This window comes from Ischnura elegans, chromosome 8, assembly GCF_921293095.1.
Source record: "Ischnura elegans chromosome 8, ioIscEleg1.1, whole genome shotgun sequence".
Taxonomy (NCBI): Eukaryota; Metazoa; Arthropoda; class Insecta; order Odonata; family Coenagrionidae; genus Ischnura; species Ischnura elegans.
This window is the reverse complement of record NC_060253.1, coordinates 75,080,618-75,101,717: the sequence shown is the minus strand read 5'-3', so window position 1 is coordinate 75,101,717 and position 21,100 is coordinate 75,080,618. Positions and strand designations below refer to the sequence as shown.

Genomic DNA, 21,100 nt, shown 5'->3' with positions numbered 1-21,100 from the left:
CCATTAATGTTAACAACACAAATATAAATTTTTGATGCTACTTAGAAACATTGGTTTATTATAGGTAAAACACTGAACGTTCTTTTTCGAACTTACCCCTGTGGCCGGGCATATTTCCCAGGAAGCTTGTTTTTTATGGGTCGGCATTAATTAATTAAATTACCCAATATGTAACGAAAAAACAAAAGCAATCGTGTTTAATACGTTGTCTACTGATGTAAACAGTCATAGTGAAAGTAGTTTCGATGTATCATTACAGGTGGCATTGACAGGCAGAATGTAGAAAACACGAGTTGACTCATGACCCATCCGTAACAGAAACAATCGTATACAAAGTGGGCAGTAATAATATGAGTATTTCATTAAATACATATCCCTTGATAATTAAAAAATAATTTAATTCATTCTTAATGAAGATGGAAATATCAATAAAGTGTAATGAAAACATTTTTGTGATGCTGAAGATTTTTTATGGCAAACATTCGATGAATGTTAGTAAAAGAATGTATTTCGGATGATAGAGTAAAATCCACCTATGCGAGTTCAAATATTGAACATGAACTTTGCTTTTTGTGATTCCATATTCATCATAACTTAAGGTAAAATATTTCACTCTTCTTCTAAATAGACCCTCACAAAAGAATCGTACTGGTTTATATTTATTCACAGATATATTTAAATTGTACTAATGTCGTCGGCCTTTAGTCTCCAGCTCGTTGCCACCGGTTGTTTTCATAAAAATTCTCTTTGCAGAATTATATTTTTGCATGGTAGCATGGGTGTACCCAGAATCAAAACTGGGGGAGGGGGCAAAACTAGCCGTGGTCGTTCAAGTTGTAACTTTTTGCACAGAAAAGGTTAACGAAACCAAAATTTTAAGTAAATTATGACAGCAATTTATTAGTTTTTATAATTATTTGCCTTAAATTATTTTTATTTTAAGTTCCATGTCTTATAATATAATTTTTCTTCAAAAGGAAATTTTTTCATAGCTTTTGTTTTGAACTGAATTTATTTTCGCTTTCATCGGTTGCCCCCTCTGCCCCCCGCAGGGTACGCCCATGCATGGTAGGCATAATCAAGTAGATACTGTATGCGTTTGCAAGAAATTTAATGCGTGGTATGTGGATCAGTGATGCTGCAATTGCCGTCTGCGTATTGGGTTTGACCTTTCCTATGAATATGACTCGCTTGCTAAAGAAAATACGTCTGCTCTGAAGGTCTATTTGCTTTTACACCGCAAATAATTTATTGTCATGCCAAATTAGACCAGGAGAGGACTAATCTTGGAATGAATAGCTCTCATCTTCTGCTGTTTATATGCAAGTACTTATATATAAATATTCTTAAATCTTCCCCATTTAGTGTATGCGCCCGTTTTATTGCATGGGATTGGTAATTCCAATGTATTTCATGACGTAATTTTTTCATTCATTAAGTTCTTAGTTTTATTGAAGTAGAAACGTTTAAACGTCTTTATGAATTTGTCCAGGCCAATTTTTTTTAAACCTTTATCCAACTTAATGTAAAAAATTAAGTAAATAATGCGTTCCCTAAGTTTGGCATGTATTCCAGCTGAAGTGATCTTAGTGTGGCATAATTTGGCATTTAATCCAATTTAGCTTCAAATCCGATCAAATAGAAAATTTCATCTTTTTAAGCAATGGAATACTATTAAAATGTATCACGTATTGGGCAATCCCATTGATTGCTGCCTTTTGTCACTTCTGCATAGTCTAAGGCTGATCCTGAAGTCGTGTCAATCTGTTGAAACACAGGAGAAGTTTCTATTTACTCACTATTCAATTATCTTGGCCCTTAAGGCGCCCTTTTCACCTTGAAAATCTTTATCCCTACCTGTAGACTTAAAATATTGAAGCCTCACAGCCATATTTGACAAGGGAATCGACTGGCAAAACCCAATTGTGGGAAATTTTGATGAAGCCAATTTCATTGGTAGTTGCCAGTGGGCTCTTGCCTCATCACCTAAGACAAATATGAAGAAAAAGTTGCTAGATGAGCTTGGTTCGTTGTGGCCAAATGGGGATGTAATTTGAGGATTCGATTCCCTGATTATTGTTAGCCACGGAGATAACAAGAGATCCAGCCTGAGGCAGAAGCATGAAAGAGAATCTGAGGGATGAAATTTCTTGATTGGGGTCAAAGAGGGATGTTTTCACTGGATTAGACTAACACAGTACTGTTAGCCACACACTCTGTGTTTAAACACAGAGTGTGTGGCTAACTTGAGGCTCATATCAACCAGTGATAGGTTTCAACCCACCCTCTGAAAGAACTTACGCTCCTTTTCCCCGAAGCAGAATATCAAACAATCGCACGTTGGTGACATAACAAATGCGTGCTGTAGAAATATATCGAGTATGTATATCTACACTCAAAAACATTTTCATCTCATCATCAACCGCTGCGGTTACATAAAAAACATTCTGAAATAATTTTTTTCCGCACAGATATCGTGGAACACATCGAATATTGAATCATTATCATAACATATCAAATCGAGCATATCGAATGATGAAGAAGGACTTCGTGCTGGCCATTAATTTTATTTGACAGCTCCCAACATGTGTTTCGATTGCCTTTGAAGCATCATCAGATATTCTGATACTTTGTTTTAAAGCAATCGAAACAAGTCTTGTGAGCCGTTTAATAAAATTAGTGTGCAGTTCGATATCATCATATATCATTGAAACACATTCTACTTTGGGTCTCCCATTCTTCCATTAATTCCTCTTTTCCCAGCACGTACCTTCCAGCAAACGTTGCGTCAACACCTCTTCTCTCTTTCTCTCTTCCCTATTCTTCAAGGGCTACCCCCAGCTCTTCCCCCCTTATTGACTTCCGGGCCCTCGCGGGGGCGGGTCGGGACGCTGGCAGGAACAGAGCAGGGCCCCGCAGAGGCCTCCGTCGGGGGCGGCGGTGGCGCCGACGGCGCAGGCAGCTTCGTCGTCGGCAGCGTCTGCGGCTGCCGCCGTAAGCGCGGTGGTGGCGGGCGGCCCATGGCCTCCGACCGGGAGGCTTGCGGCCTGGGCGCGCTGCTGCCCGGGAGCTGTCGCGGGAGGGCCGAGTCCTTCGCGCGGCGACTCCACACGCGGCTCCGCTCCCTCGGCGGATCCACTGAACTGCTGCCGGACGACGAGGAGGAAGACGCCGGCGTGGATTCGGGCGGGGGTTGGGGGGTCGTGAGTAACGGGGAGGACGGGGGATCGCGGGCGGCCCTCGCGGAGGCCACCGGAGGGAGGGTGGCAGAGGGTGGTGTCGGGTGCACCAAGTACCGATCCACCGATCGGGAGCCATCAGGTACGGGGCAGGGTGTGGTGGCCGGTGGGAGGATGAAGACAGGACAACTGCTCAGAACCCTAATCAGCATACCCTTGCTCGCCAACCCCCCTCTCTCCTTTTAGGGTTCCTTTTCAGAGAGGCGAAGTTGTGGATATCGCAGAACTTGATGTTATGCCTGGTTTTTTCCCAGCGAACAATGGCAGTGAAGATTTCTCGGGTGTTACACCGGGAAAGGTACTGGCGGCGAATTAGGAGACGCTGAGAGGGCAACCGCTCTTAACCACGGCAATTTCTGTATAAACCCGAGGTAGGTACTAACGGAATGGCATTGGATTTCTGAATCCCTGAGGACAATAGGGGAGTTGCACATCGAAACGTCGGAAGGAGATTTGTGAGGACCTTTGATAGAACAATAACATCAAAGATTTCTCGGGTCTCACCTAAGGAAAGGTCCTCCATATCTCCTTCCGACGTTTCTATATACTCGCCCATCGTTCTCGGATATTCAGGGATCCAATGCCATTCCGTCCGTACCTCGGGTGTATACAGATATTGTCGTGGTTAAGAGCGGTTGCCCTCTAAGCGTCTCCTGATTCGCCGCCAGTCCCACCGGCAGGAGGTGTGGAGGACCTTACCCTTAGACCCGAAAAATCTTCCCTGCCATCGCACAACTAGATGGCACACGCGTGCTTGAGGAAAGATCTTATCCGGGAGAGCATGGCTGAGAAAGGCGTAATCACTCCTCATTCCGGCATTAGTAAATGTTAAAAAAAGGTCTTCTCTGCATGCTTTGAATATTCCAAGATGGCTTAGGGTTTTTACGTCAATACGATACGGGAAATTATTCCGGTCGAGTGGGAATGATACATCTTCTGATAAGCTTGCTGGATGAGTTTACCTTAATCATTACGACTTTTTCATTGATTTGATCAAATATGCCGTGGTGACGTTGCCAGTTCCTGTATTAGCCTAATATTTTCAACGATTATAAATTGATAACGATCTTTTGTACCGGTTGTCAGTCGATGAATAGATTACAGTTGCTATCCTTGATTGAAAATCGAGAAATAATAATGTAACTGACAATATTTGAAAAGCACAATTCTTGAGAATCGGTGGCCGTTTATAATCTTTGTTATATCTATCGAAAATCTGCGCGATATCGCGACAAGCCCCTGTGGGGTTTTATTAACTGTCCTATAAACTCGGATATGCTTGCTCAACCAACCCATATCTGATCTCCCTCTGGCAAGTGAAAATAAGTTCTGCGATGTCTCAACTTACGTCAGCTTGCATACTTTATTAACTTGATGACCCCTCAACAGCTACCCTTTTTATACTCGCAAACTATTACCTTTCGGTCCCTAATGCTCCAAATCATTGTCTTGCCACTATCCCCGACAGCTTTGTAGAATTGACTTTGGTCTCACGTAATTATATTCTCCCTCCTTTCAAAATGGTACTCTTGGAAGCTTGGCTTGTAGTCGAACAGGGATTGCTTCGAACCTGTCAGCAAAGGAGAAGAAGTTAAAACCTCCCCTTAAATGCTCGATATGTGAGTTTTTTTTTCAATTTCTGATTCTTTATCCTCACCTGCGCTATAATTAAGTAGTTATAGCTATATTTGTGTTGTTGGATAGTTAATAGCTGAAGTGATTGTCGACGTTTCCTGCAGAGGACTTAGAAGCTCTTGTAAAATTCTTGGAGTTTTAAATATACCTACTGTTTTTACATTCACTAGGAAATAAGTGGGTTATTATGTAGAGTTTATTGAAAAACCACATCTTCTCTGTATCAATTATCGAAAATTATGATATCAATCTGCTAGAAAACTCTGCTGTGAGATAAGAATCGATTTTGCTATAATTTATGTTAGCCTAGACAGGGAATTTAGTTTTTTTGGAAGAATTTTAGGATAGGATATGGATTTTGATTTTAGAGCGTGGACATTATAAATGCCGATTATGTCTTCTATTAAAAGAGAAAACTTTCACCTCCTTGCTTTTTGTCCAAGGAATATTATGGCGGCTGTTTTATATAGAAATGGCAAACTCACATCTTATTAAACGAAATCATCCATGATTTATTTTTGATATAATCGAAAAGAGTAGAGTAGAAAGTATGAACCACAGAAGTTGAGAAAAGGAAGTCTGAATGACAGTATTCGATATGTATTGATTGTTGTGAGTAGCACGAGAGAGTCCAGTAGTACAAAAAATGGGCAACCATTTGATATTTAGTACCTATTGATTTGTAGCATTTGAGACATCTATATTATTGAGATTGTATCGAATGAATGTGTTTATCAAAATAGTACGACTTAAACGAGAGGCATTATGACTGTATTCATATACACCCTATTATAGGAGATTTTAAGACACTTCGGTCATAGAAATATCTGTTTGAATACAATATCATTGACATCCCTTCAAAGTATCGAATAAAGTATCGTTTAGAATTATCGGTCAGTGCTCCCCAAAAGACTAATCACTGCGCTACATTTAAGATAATCCCACGTGAGATGACTTTTATCAGTTTCAGACGCGCTCTGATATTGCACCGACCGACTGCCTTTACGTACACATTCGATGGTTGATTACTTAGGATGTGTAATTTTAAAATGTAGAAAAAAAGGCAGAGTCTAATGTACAAATTTAATTGGAATAATCATGTAAAAATTGAGGCCAGAGGACCTCTTTAAACACAAAATTGGAAATAATTACACTATCCTCTGTTAAACGCACATGATGACTCATTCTTACGTATCAACAGGAGACTTGAATGTGGAATCAGCCGCATTTTGATAAAAGTTATTTAAAGAATGCGAGATATTGTTGCAAATGAACAAATGTATCAGTTTGTGCGCCGTTAACGTAAGGAATATTTACCGTTTTTTTTAATTATTTAAAAACCAATTTTAGGAAACAATAGCAATATTTAGGAAGTAAGATATGCCGTCGCATGTTCTCTGATAAATTCTGTGCATTTTGGCACCTCATTTGTAGAGTTTGGTAGTTGAGAAAAATGTATCTATACAGTAGTATTAATATAGAAGATGTTGATGCTCTTGCGAAAAACCTGGGAATAATCACGGTTATTTTAAGTCCATACTCTAATATCGCTATTTCTGGGAGGACCATTTCTTGCGAGCGAAGTAGCCAAAGTTCGATTGTCGGTATTAATAAATCATTGAAACTGAGAACTTTTACTAAGCCTTAGTAGAATAAAAACCTTAGCTGTGGGTACAAAAAAGTACCTTTAGCCTTAAGAAAATTCACGCAAGCAAGCCTAACTTCATAGGAGTTCCCAATACAGACAGTAGACAAAATGTGTAGTACTTTCCTCAAGTATATCGCAGTTAAGTATCATACATTTTTTTCTACTGTGAATCTCGATTCCTAGTTACTGTTGCGCACAAATTAAGTCCCGAGAGATAAGCCTTTGAGATAGAACGGGTTGGTGGGAACAGATAACAGTCTTTGAACAACTGATCCTATTAAATGGATACCAGTATATAACTTCGAATGGATTTTTTTCGGTGATCCCCTGTGGTCTCTCACCTCGAGTTCCATGTGGGTCTTCTGATTTATAGAAGATACCTGGAACTACGGATGAACTGCTGAAGATGAGGTCGTTTGCGGAAGCCTCTTCGTTGCAAACCAACGAGTTTGTGACCTTGGTCCGACGTCTGCGAAGATGATCAAGGATGAGTAGTGTTTTGTAATTCTTTGCTTTGAGTAGCCTTTAAAAGAGTGACTTCACTTCGAATTGTTGCATATGATCACGTGCAAAAAATAATCGTTAAGGCTATCATGAAGCGTATATCCTTGCTTGTCATCTTTAATGATAATGTTCGTATTTTGTGGGCTTAACGGTTAATTTTTTGGCGACACATTCAACGTGCTCCACATCTTAAGCAACCGATGAAGTCGTTCTTTTGAGCAGATGTGCATTTTTGGATGATTTTGATTGGATTTTTACTAGAAAATGATAATTTCTTGACATAAATATGTTAGATAATGAGGAGAGTCCTTGACTATGTATTAGCTTTCTTTCATAATCAGGCAGGTAATCAATATATACCTTTTTGTCAGGTAAGATTTTCGATTAGTGAGTGAATCAAAGAATTTTCTCATTGCAATGAACCAAATGAGAAAATTTCCTTCTTCTTTAACAGTGCTACATATTACGAATTACTTATTTTAATTGAGCTTTTTATTCTTGCTTGACGGTGATTTTACAATGGAATGCCAAGGAAAGGTGTCCACGACAAAAAATAGGCCTTGTGACCTGTGGTACATTCCGCAGAGCACCTATTTACACCACCCCAGTTAGATGGACTTTAATGAATAATACTGCTATTAATATCGCTAATCTATTGTTTTTGTATGAGGTTTGCTTTAATCGCTTCAATGGTACCACTTTCTAGATTTGTTGCTTCATTTTTGCCTTTCTCCATTTCACCCTATAAATGGGAGTGGATTCTAGTCTGATGAAATGGGTAATTCTCCATTATATATCTCACTGTTAACACGAACAATTAGGTTTCCTACATCATTCATCTATACCATATGCTTTCGGTTATGTTTTTAAATTTTCATTTGCTTTTGTCGTGATGTGAGATCATCCATCTCTTCTACTTTCTAAATATTACCATACTTTAATGTTGTTAAAATTATGCGGGGAAATAGACTCAACACACTGTATAACTGATAAAAGTAGCTAATATAATATCTTTACTTTCCAGATACATGTTATTTGTTGGTTAATTTTGAAAATTATGTTTGCCTTCATTACTGGTGACAGCTTTTGCTTTCATAAATACTTTAGATCATGTTGATTAATTTCAACTAGCGTTATAATTGACAATGTCATAAGCATTATAAATCTATGTTATTCTATTTTTATTCAGTTTCAGAGTTATATTTTTGTGTGGAAATACTGCTTTAATTTAGGCGGTAACTTAATTAATAATAATACCTTTCTATATGAATTTCTATACAAGTAGCATGATTACAGAAGAGTTTATATGTCAATTCAAATGATAATTTTAAATTCTTCTAAATATTTAGTGTGTTGTGCGAAGATATTTTCTGGTAATTGTGAGCTACATGTAACATTAATAAGTACCGTTTACTCCATTAGTACTGCTGGATATAACTGACAGTATTCTATTCTATTTTATTCTGTTTTTACATTATTGTGCCGAGTTTTTTCTCTTGGTTACGATTCCTTGGTATATGAATAGAGTGGATTTCCGGAAAAGATTTAAAGGAAGTTAGGTCTAATAGACCACAGCTATTGTATTAATAATTTTTAATATCAAAAAGTGTGTGAACTCTCATTCATTTTCAATTTTTCTAATGGAGTATAAAGGATAATTGAGGAAATTGAAACTGTTGTTATGGTTAGCAATGAATTAAAATTGATAATTCCATTTGTGACGAGCCTTTTTTCAAAAGTTAAAATGGTATTAATTAATCCAGTAATTACCTTTTTTAGACATTACATATCAATGATTGAGTCACAAAAAGTAATCTTCATATAATGTTTTTGAAGCAAAGTCACTGAGCTTAGGATCTACCGCTATTCGATTAGTCCCTTTCTGCGTTGGCCGTTAAAGGACTCTTCTTCATTTCAATGGAACTCATCTATGTCTGCCATTCTGATATTTGCACAGAAATCCTTACGGCATTATTTTTTAAAAATTTACGTTATTACACTATTAAAATCCATTGCAAATATCTCCCAAATGCAAAAGACGAAAAGAAGAAAAATAGTGTAAATATATTAGATTATATATTTTATATTAGATAAATGGTATTAGCTAAATAAGTACCATGGTGTTGAGCTTGTAGGGTCATTCCCCCATAATCATACAATGTTAAGTCCATGTACTGCCATAAAAAACCAAAGCAGTTAATTCAAAACTCAATTGGCATATTATTTTTTAATAATTTTAGTTTCAAATTAGTAAAGAAAAAAATTATTCCCTAATTTTAATGTCCAGACTATGATTCATCACGTACGTGAACAGTTCCATATAGATTTTCAAGGAGGTGCTTATTGTATTAACAACCTTTACTGAAGAACTTATTTTAAAATCTATCATTAAAAAAGTGAAAACAATATAAACATTCCAAAATAGTCTTACTGGTTTACTTTTATTTATTATAAAATAAAAAATTGTCATACCAAAAAAAAGCAATGTCCGTGGACACACAGGAAAAAGGGGGAATTATTCATAGGAGATGGTGGCAGCCCTGAACAACCAGCGTGTAGAGAAGGAGTGTGTCAGCTATATTGGGTTGTTTGAGTTAATTGGTTTAGTGTATGTATTGACGGAGGAAGAAAAGAAATAGCTCAGTTTTTTGAAAGAGCCAAGATCATCAGCCATATCATTCAAAAGTAAAATCTTTTATTAATTAAAATTGAGATGTCTTTTACAGCTATAAGACGAAAGTTAAATGTAGTTAGGACAGTGTCCTGACTTATTGTCAGTCCCAACTATACCTTAATTATGAGGAAATCATCATGTCCGCGGACATGATGTCCGTGAACATCATGTTCGTGAACTCTGCAGTCCATGGACATGACACATGGTAACGGACATGATGATGCAATATGACGAGTTACGGAATGTCCAATGGCAAAAAAAACAAACATTTTCTCTTGAGTAAACACAATATTCCTCTTCCGCTGTGTCCGCGGACATAATATCATGTCTGTAGACTGCAAAAAAGTAAAAACAAAAAAACTGTAAATAATGCTAACGATCTCTGCCAGTTATGTCATTAGATTATATGATAGACGAATTTAAATTACGCAATTTTGGTTCTTATGTAAGCAAAAATAATTTCTTTAAATTTTACCTGTAAAAAATGTAGGGTTTCTGGAGACCCTGGAGGGTTGGTGTAATTATTTTAATTTCCTTCATAAATACTGGCTCAAGGATTTTAGTTTCTTAAAACGTACGAAAATAAATACAAATTTAATTATAAGTTTCGATTCAAATTTTGTTGAAACAGTGATTGAACTGTTAGTTTGATTGGACAACCGTAAGCAGTGAAATATGTGGCAAAGCTGAGACAAAAATCGAATTTAATTTCAATCGAACTTTCAATAGAATAAGTCATACAATAAGAATGTACATCGTATTTTCAATTTCCAAAAGTTATAATACTTGATTTTTTCAAAACATTTCTTTTATGGGTGGTCATAGAATCTCATCAACAAAAATATATGACTGATAAGGATTAAATATTAATTTTAAAATTAATATTTTTGTTTATGAATTGAAAATGTTAGATGGATATTGTATCGATGCGCCACGTGTTCCAATGAACTGCATTCAATACGAGCGCAAAATTAAATTGAAAATATTTCTTATCAATGAGCTAAACTTAATGCGGTGTAAGACTTAATGACAGAACAAACACATATATAGAAAGAAATAATGCCTAAGGAATTCCTCTCGGAAATTTATGTTTACTTAAGCATAAAATTTATGTTCATATTTATATTTAATAAATGTTTTTGTCATATAATAATTTTATTAACGAAATATTTATTGGTTTTATAAATGTATGATGGTATTTTATTTTACTATCTCAAAATTTTAGTTAATGCTGTCTGCTTCGATTGAAGTCTGACCACAGAATCGCTCCATCTATTTAAGACCCTGAGATATTTCTAACCGTACATACTTATTTCCAGTTTTAAGTAGCCTTTCTGTGGTGTGCTGCTAGTGGAGAACTTGTCTATCAAACACAATAATGCAGTTGTGCCTTAAAACTGTTGACCTCCATTTATTTCTAAATTTCATCGATTTCATTGAAGTAAAGCAGGGATTTCAAGAGACACTAAAGGGGTATTTATTTCGGCCTCACAATCTATGATCCTCAAATTTCCTTATGTACAGTGGTGAGACTTGAGACCCCCCTATAAGTGACGGACTGGAGAATAATGCACCAATACCCCCATGAATCTTCTGTGAGGCCCGGAATGCAAATGGTTGATAGGAGTTTTTTTTTTACAAAAGATTTTTTATTCACTTTACTGTTATCGGAAAGGCTCTTGAAATGTATTTTCATTTGTTTCATCAGCCCGCGTTGAACTTTAAAATAGTCCTCGCGGATGATTTGGTAAAACAACTGAACGAAACTCTTTGCCGAACTGAATGAATTTTCCCCGATATAATGCCCTATTTTTCTGGTGGTATGGTCGTAAATGGGAATGGTGGTAAAAGTCTCTAAGAATTCTGTGGTCAGACTAGGTTTTATTGGACTGAATAGGTCCAAGGAGGGTCATTTGTTGGCATTTAACGTTCCATTTACTATGCTATGCTTATAATATATTTTATCGCTATGTTATCTTCATTTGGAGAGCTGATTTTTCTCCTTTTCCCAGGTGGCGTCACGGTCCAGCAGCCCCTCTCCAACGCTAGCTCATCTCTTCCCGGAGGACACTCACCGTCACCGCCGACAGGCAGCTCGCCACCCTACTCAACCTCACCCAGGACTCGCCTCGACTCTGGGTTGGAGAGCCTCGGCTCGCCCACGTCTGGCACTCCTCCTAGGCCGGGAAGCAACGGGTCCGAGTCGGGGGTCGCTGGCATCTCCAGCCCATCCAACGGCTACTTCTCCCCGCCCAACGAACACGGGTTCGGCCTAGGCCGGTGGAACGCCTCGCCCTCTCCGGAAGGAGACCACCGAAACCATCACTCGAGATCGCCCTACCAGAGACCTCCGAGGAGGAAGAAGGACATCAAGTGGCCCCCTTCGGGGCAGCAGACGGAGACGGTGGAGAGCGGAGAGGCAGCCCTGCCCAACTTCCTGGAGTGCTTCCCCCAAACGGGGGTGGACTCGCCCCCGGAGACATCATGGAGCACCTCGTCCATGTCTCCAGAGAACGGAGCCAGCGGAGGTGGGAGTGCCACAAAGTACCAAGGCGCCGCGGGCGGTGGGGATGACGTGGATAGGCACTTCGCCTCCGAGGCATGCTGGCACCAGTACGCCTACGCCAGGCACCACCACCACCACAATCACCATGCCAGGTCTCCAGCTACATCACCCTTGCCTAGCCCAGACGCCCTACCCAGACACCACAAAGGGGTGATCTCTCCCACCTCCTACACCCCTCCCTGCTCTCCCGTTTCCCCTGATGAAGCGGCGGCTCTGTGCTTGCAGGGAAGTCACTCACCCTCCTCCGCCCTCAAGTCTCCCATCTCGGAGGTCAACGAAGAGGAGGAGGAAACGGCCTACAAATTGTCCGGGCCGGAGTACCTGCCGCTTAGGGAAGACAGCGATGAACAACTTAACGGCGGAGGAGGAGATTACTCATCACTGGAGAGCAACGGCCTCCTAAATTCCTCCTCTGACGAAGGTGTCAAACCCGATGAAGTACTCACGAACGGGCATTCCAGCGAACACGTGCCAATAGTGCAGGTACAGGACAGCTCAGATCAGTGCGACACCTCGAGCGGGGACCAGCCCGACTCGTACACTGCTGTTTCTTTGTTGTCCTTCGAGGTCTCCCGGGTGAACCTGTCTGTGTCCACGGACTCGGAGGAGGTCAAGAGTGAGGATGAAGTGGATCCGTTGCTTGGTGACAGGAAATTCTGTGAGGAAAAGACTGAGAAGGTCGCGGAGGATGAGGAAGGATTTTCGGAAGATTCGATGGAGAGAGACATCCAGACCTTGGCCGAAACGATATACGGAAAATTGGAAGAGGAGCCTGAGTCACCCGAGGAGGAAAAGGAAACTAGAGTGGTTAGTGAGATCGAACAAAAGCAGGAGGGTGAAAATGATGTTGACCCCCATTACGAACTGGCAGTGGGCGAGTGTTCCCCTGTGGAAGGCCCAATGAGCACCATGGAGCTAAGAAAAAAATACCTTGACGCTGATAGTTCAGACATGGACCTAAAGGCAGTCAGGATAATATGTGAGGAGATGGCTTCTAGGTCAAAGATAGTTGAGGGAGAGTTGGTCATCATAGGAATAACAGACGAGGATGGAGGAAAAACTGAGGTCAAGGAGGAAGGCGAAAGTGAGACACCTATGGTGGGCGACGATAGTTGCAAAGAGAAAATCGATGAGGCCAAGGATGGTGAGGAAGATGAAGTTGAGGTCGAGGAGAGGACTCCAAGGGTGCGAAGGTCTACCTCTTTGAAGACTGGAAAAACTCCTCCTGGTACTCCTTCACGCAAGAAAATAGTGCGTTTCGCAGACGTACTTGGACTTGACCTGGCTGATGTGAGAACCTTCCTGGATGAGATCCCCAATGTCCCGAGGTCAGCTTTCCAGGACCTTGCCCCAGAAGCTAGCCTCGAGCCCTCAGCTGCAGCAACTATGCCTTTATGGAGCTCTCCTGCCAACTGGAACTTGGGAATGACGCCTTCCCCTGGACTGCCTCGCAGGCCGAGGAAGTACCACCTGATGCCGCTGTTCCCTCAACCCGGAGCCGCCGCGGACTTTCTGGATAGGGTCCGGGAGAGGTACGTCTGCCTGGAGAGCGCCGTCGAAGAGGACGCGGATGAAGAGGAAGACGATGGGTCCGAATTCTTTGGGGTCAACGGCTGGAGCGTGCTGGGAACGGTGAGGGTCAGGAACCTCGCATTCCACAAGACGGTCCATGCGAGAGCCAGCGCAGACGGCTGGCGTTCTCACGCGGACGTGCCGGCTTCGTACCTCCCCGGATCCTGTGACGGGTTCTCGGATCGCTTCGCCTTCGAGCTGCGCCCGGGGATACCACAGACAGGCGGGGGCCTTGGAGCCGGTCCCTTCCCGAGGAGGATTCCGAATGGGGGTCGTCTGGAGTTAGCCGTCCGGTTCCAGTGCCAGGGCTCCCAGTACTGGGATAACAACTCGGGGGTTAACTACGTGTTTTCGGTAGAGCCCGTTCTAAATCGGGTTCCTTCGCCTTCTTCCGAGCGGGAAACTCAGGAAAGGCCGCCGGCGACGCCAGCTCCGGTTCGATCTCAGGAATCTTTCCGGTACCTCTCCCTTCCCTCTCACGAAACGGACTGGGCCACATTTCTGTGAACACCTTCACGGCTCCACTGATATAAGGTTTTCAAATTATAGCCATGCATATATAACTCAAATCACATATATATATATATATATGTTGGTCTGGTACCACTGGTCTATGCGATTTTACAATTTTTAAGGTCATAAAGCTGCCTAAGTTGGCCGAAAGAAATGGAGCATGAGGCTATGGTAAATTTAACTGTATTTTCCTCGTGTACGGAATATTGTTTAAGACCTCGTATTCAATCAATGGGTGACGTGATAGTTTTTTTTTGCCCCGAATTCCGTTGATCTATGCTGATGAGAGGAATTACATTTTAAGGTGGGGCTGATAAATCATTGCATTCGACCTTCGAGTCGTTCATTGACTCCATTTGGAGATATTTTGAGTAAAGTGAACATATTTCAAGGACACGGTTGACTGGCGTCGTAAGGGTGGTGATTAAGTCTTGGGTATTCATACGAATGGGCAACTTTGCCTTATCAAAACGCTTAAACTGATTGTTAGTGAAGGGATTTTACTACAGCCGTTGGCATGAAGGGTGTAATTGAGACAAGAATTTTTACAAAAATGGGTATTATCCTTTTAAATAAGTAACTGAGGACTTCCATAGGTCTAGCAAGTCTCTTTTAAAAGGCACGAAATTTTAGAAGGAAAATTAGGAGGTGGAAATAATTTTTATTCATCATCGTCATCCATCATCTGGCACCGTTTTCTTAACCCTTTTTAGCACTAATTTTTTTGAATGATGATGAAAATGTTTTTACTAGTTCGTTTTAGTACCGACATTTCCTTAGTATTGCAAAATAAATTTACGACCTCTGCAGAATGTCATTTTCTTCTCAGGATTCTTCATTAACGTTACCTCAGACAGAGTATTTTTGTGAAAATTAACTGTAAAAAAAATCATTTTTACACGCCATTGCATAATGCGCCAACTCATATCCAAATTTATTCCTACAAATTTTCTCGTTGAACTAGCAATTTTAAATCGAATGTGTGCGATCCTTAGAACAATGGGTGAGGAATTCTGGTAATAAAGATTATCATGCTTTTCTTATAGTCGAGGGTATGAAACTCTTGACGGCCCTTCCATCTGATAAGGAAGTGAGCATTCGATGAAAGGAATAGCCTTATATCTTTCCAGGAGCTTAACAGCAGTCCAGAGGTTGTTAGTTGTGCTTAATTTTTGTTTAAATTTACGCAATTTATCTAATAAATTGGTGAAAATTATAACTTCCTATAACTATATAAATTTGTGTGGACTGCTGGGGTACTGCCTCTGAGAGTGGTTTTTTAGGTCTTCCCTTCTTAGTCACATGTTCTTCCATATTCCATTGCTGCAGGAAAGGGATGTCAACTTTTTATTAAATATTGAACGAAATACTCTCGGGTTTTACACCGAGTGAGTTGCTTCACTACTCTCGACGTTTTTACCAGCGAGTCGCTGGCCGAAACGTCGATATTAATGGATAAACTCACCCGGTGGAAGACCGGACAACATTTAATTCAATTGACACTCGGGGAAACTACTGGATCACTTTTATTAATCAAGTTTTTCAGATCAATTTCTTATCGAAATTTCACTGGCCATTTCAAGACCAATTGAAGTCCTAATGCTGAAATGTTTTCATAAAAATTTATTCTTGTTTCATTTTGCCATAAACTTCCATCAAAAATACCTTTGTTTCGTCCTTTCATCGTCTCTTATTTTAGTCCCATTAATATTTGGGCAGTAGTTTTTGGTTATATTTTTTCGTTATATTGTATTCCAATCTAAGCTCATACATTCCATTTTTACTTTATCGGAATCATTTTTATGCTCTTGTTGGAGGTTTGGATTCAGCCAATGGAAAACTATTGATAATATTGTGTTATAAGAAACATAATAAAGATACACTTTTGTATGTTCCACAGACTTTTTAATAACCGACCCAAGGTAATTGATCTTGATAATGGCATAGTGTACCGTCGAAACCTGGGTCGGTTATTAAAACCTCTGTGGAAGATACAAAAGTGTATCTTTATTATGTTTCCTGTCACCAAGTTCCACCAAGTATCGCCTTCCAGCCTTAAGTTGATTGTGCTATTAGTTGAATAGTAGGATATCTGCTTCTAGTGGCTTTCATCATCTTAATTAATGAAACTTTTTGTTTCCATATTAAATGCCATTTTTCTCTAATGCTTTTTAATGGCTTATTTGCCATTATACTAATGGAATTCGATGGATATCCTTTTCACTTAAGTTTTACTTTTATTCGTACCTTTGTACAAACCAAAGAATGAATTCACAGTGATTTCCTATATCAAATTCATCTTCTGAAAGAGTCCTGTCTGATCCACGTTGTAGAAGTATTTTTTAATCGTTAATATTCTCATTGAAGATCTCATTGTTTCAATAATGTGCGATGTAACTCCTGAAATTTTCATAGTGGGATATAATGTGGAGTTGGGTTTGTTAAGCGTCTTATTTATTTATTCTCTGTCAAGACATTGCAAAACCTTGATCATGTCATGTAATCCTGGTGGGGACATTATATGTGGTAAAGAAATTGAGGGAAAAGAAAACAACGGTGGTGTTTTGAGAATTTCCAGTTCCACTTAAGTTCTCTTCTAGCTAATCGTTGTATCCATGTTCATGAAATTTCATCTTAGATATCACCTACTCCTACTCACTACACATTTCCTGAAGTCTCATCGCATCACGGTATAACTATTACTTCTTGTCCCCCGTTACCAAAGTTATGATACGGCTATCACTCCAGCAGTCCCCGCGAATTTTTCTCTTCATATTAGATTGTATACATATCTTAAAAATCTCTCCTTGAACTTTCATTAAACAACCTCTGTGGTTTTTGACTAAATAGCACAGCTCTGCGATCGATTCAGTTCCCGAATTCGTTGAATAAGGTCCTTCGATCTCTGGCAAACAGCATTAATGTTAGGATTTTTTTTTGTTTTTATAAGACATCTACTGTCCACAAACAATTGTATGAACTCCATTAAACTATAGATTTAGCGATAAATCTTGTCATCAAAGGCCATTTTCTTGGCCACACAAGTGGATAGGGATAGTGGATATTAAAAATGCTAACCCGAAATTCAAGACTTCCATGTAATCCCATAAACTCAATTAAATAGCTTAATGATTTGGATATTTGGACAAAAAGTAGGCATGTGCACGGAACGTATGAAAACGTAAAAATTATAGGTAATTATCAGTAAAACTGTTAGTATTTTCCTCTTTAGGTCGTAACAGAGCACTATGAGCTAATGTGAAATATATTCCCCGTAGTCATCTCAATGAATCAGCTCCAGAAGTGATTTAATCATAAAGTATTAATTACGCTCTTAATAAAACAAGGGTTTATGAATATGATTTCGTGGGAATTTAATCTAGGAATTTGTGTTTTCATTTAGGTAGTGCCATCACTAATCGAGAACTAATCTGAAAATCCACTGAAATTATGACTATTGAAAGTCTCCGATAGTGGACTAAAGTGGCAGAGTGGTGAAGAATAATAATATGTAATTTATCTCCATCAAATCATTCATCTAAGTGAGCAACCATCATAAGATGTGACCTACTCAACTCATCAAAGTCGCTCGATCGCATGATAGATGAAGTTGAATTGAAATTATCTAGCTGGTGATTTCAATATGATACGCTTATATTGTCAGAAGTTGGGATACTAGTTATTAGATGGTGGTTGGAAACATCTCATAATGAAGTTCATTGTGAATAGACACGCAAGACTTATGGAATAGGATGTATTATCCGGCCCAATGATTTGAGAGGAAAGTCCTAAGGAAATGTTAGAAGATTGCTGTGAATAAAAAAAATGCATATATATTTTTTCCATTATTTTTCATATCAACAGCAAACGGGAAAAACAAAAAAATGATACATGATTTTCACTGCTGGCGGGTTCCTGGTTCTTGGATTTGGTTGAATCATGTTTTGCAGGTGATTAATACGATGATGGCGCCTTCTCAAGCAATATGTATTAAATGACATTGTGTCAAAAATATTTTTCGGGACATGAAGTATTTCTTCCTATAACGTTGGGAGAATTGATTTGTTTGTTCGCTAGGCTTGGTGCGTATTAATGATTGTTGTATTGGTGCGACTAGAACATATCGGCACTAGCTTCAGTTTAATTCCCATTCGAATTTCTCTTTTACACGCCATTTTTCTTTTAAAAGCTTTATTATGTCCATGTTTTTACCTCATTTGTGCGGTTTTTTATTGGCTTAGAAGGATAGGAAATCGAATAGCTGAAGCGAAAGTAAGCTTTTTAAAATGTTTGATCGCTTAAAATTGAATTTGTTGATTTGATGACGTAACACTCCGTTAGTACCACGGCAATCGTCGAGGTTTATACTTTCTTAGTTAGCTTTGTGCCTGTTGTCTTTTCGCTTGGTATTTCCTTGACCCAATATCGAACTCCAAAATTCGTGCTCAATATTTGGGGTAACTCACGTGTCGTTGGTGCAGCTGAGTTAGGAATGCAGAATATGCCGCCCTGGAGGCTGCAGAATTCCTGTATTTCTGTTCGAATGTGATTATCATTGATGTGTTAGAAGTAAGAGTGTTGAGAATGAGGTATTGTGGTGAATAAATTAATCGGCTATGGTAAAGAGTATTCAGCCATCGCTGGAATGAATGTGATAGCATCTATCCTAGGTGCGGGAAAGGAGGTTATTAAGACTTATTACTGCGTACTCCGGTAAGACTTCAGCAAAGCAATGAAGGGAATGGCTAGTTGTGGTCGATGTCTATGAGTCGCAAATAAATTAAAAACGATATGGTGCTAAAATATCATACCGTCGGATACCAAAGATCAATATGATTGTATATATTAATGAGAAAGATAAACAAAAAGCAAGGTTTCGATTGAAGTTTCCCTTTTTTGTAGAGATTAACAGCCTCACTTCTCTCTTCAACGCTTATATATTGTGTTTATGTTTAGATATCATGTTTTTAAGACTCTTATTTAACGAGGAAATTTTGATACGTGAAGTTTTCGACATGTAAGCGGTAGACCTTGCTTACAAATATATCGAGATAATTATGATCAACGTACATTTCTAAAGTATGCGCTTGCATGACGCGTATTATATTTACCTATATTTGCCTATTATTGAGAGAGTAATAGTCTCATTATTTGAGCATGCTCGTATTTTTATGCAAAAATCAATTATCTCCAGCATGCTCTCTTGTCTTGCCAGGTCGTATATTTGTCGTTGACTTCACTCATTGTGTTTGGCGTCCTTTGGTAGCTAAGTAATGCATGTATACTTATGCATTTCATTATTTTTTTAGGAAAATGAAAATTTTAAATTGGGACGCTACATTTACGTCCATGTGTAACCAACAACCTTTTAATCGTGATAAATAAAAGAAGTGTCTGTAAATTAGTGAGGTAGTTAAAGGAAAGATATTATTTCCCTCATGTGTTGTGAGTGTATATCATGAAATGGAAAAAAATACTGCTCGATTGTTTTTTATGTTTTTTTAAATCAACAGTGGTGGCACAACCGTTACCTTTTTGTGGTTTTTATATTGAAATGTTTGCTCCATCAATATGTTACACTGCCTTACAGAAAGTTGATAGAATATAAATGCATGTACAGTCTTCTTACAGAGAATCATAATTTTACACTCTTCGTTAACGCTGAATCTCAGGTAATCAAGTTTTCTAAATGTGCATTATTATGTGCGTGAAGTGTATGAAGTGAAAGTTGTTGGCATATTCCCATATTCAGCCCTATCTATACATCTACAAAATCCACACAAATATATCTATACATACCTACAAAAATCCGATGTCATCCAGATATAGCTGTGCCTAATGCATCAACTGTGTCGATTGACTTGAGTTCAGTTTGTGCCATGCAATAGATGAACGTTCACATGCAAATATGGAATGAATGGAGTTCTTTTTGTAAATTTCGTGATTGAATGTGGACTGAAACGGTGTTTTGGTGTACATATGGAGGTAGTTATGATGGAAACGTGCATATTGTGCAAAACACACTCATTGATGCTTGTGCATTAGGATAAAAATCAAACACCAGTGCAACTAGTTCAAATGTGGCCACCACTACTATTGTACATACTAGTCTTTCTTCCCTCTGGAAATACCAAATGTGAATATACGAAAAAATTACAGTGAGACTGCATTTTTGTTGATTCCTGCTCAAAGTTCCCAATCACTCATTATTAACCCGGAGCAAATAGCGCAATCTTTTGGATTTGTTTCCATAGCAAAACCCTGCAACATTGCTTTGTTCTGTGGAAGTATTTTTTCATGGCAAACTCTTTCCTTTTTTGATCGGTGATTTTTTCGGTCTCGACGTAATTTGTTTCCAAATATATACACAAGCAAATAAACGTTAAAGTTATAATTTCTAATGTACTAGTACCTGAGATGATGAAGGGGACAACTGTTGTTCCTGTTGAACTATGTATAGCACTCGGTGATGTAATAAAGTATACAATTGGCGGAAATGAAAATGTAGCGAATTATTTAATGGCATGCTACCTGACGATACTGTTCAAAGAATCCGATGAACTTAGTTCCTGAATGAGCATTAGAAACAAGAGCTGCGTTACGTCGTTATATCCTATGTTCTATTCTACCCAATTTTACTTGCAGTGGTAGTACAAATTTCTTTGTCAACCTTTTTTGCTTATTCTTTCGAGGGATATAGATATTGTGTTGCTTCTGTGAGCCAAATCCCATAGCCATATCCCTCTATA

At 39.0% G+C, this 21,100-nt stretch overlaps 1 protein-coding gene across 5 annotated transcripts in view; it reads left to right on the top strand.

Moving 5' to 3' along the window:
- Window positions 1–20,854, top strand: part of LOC124163637 — a 141,050-nt gene extending 120,196 nt beyond the window's left edge. For 3 of the 5 annotated variants that reach the window (XM_046540682.1, XM_046540681.1, XM_046540683.1), the window contains 2 exons: window positions 2,830–3,321; window positions 11,713–20,854. In XM_046540682.1, the coding sequence (XP_046396638.1) occupies window positions 2,830–3,321; window positions 11,713–14,345 (3,125 nt within the window). In that variant the 3' untranslated portion in view covers window positions 14,346–20,854. The remainder of the gene's footprint in view (window positions 1–2,829; window positions 3,322–11,712) is intronic. The other 2 variants (XM_046540685.1, XM_046540684.1) reach the window with 1 other exon arrangement.
- Window positions 20,855–21,100: the final 246 nt, after the last annotated feature.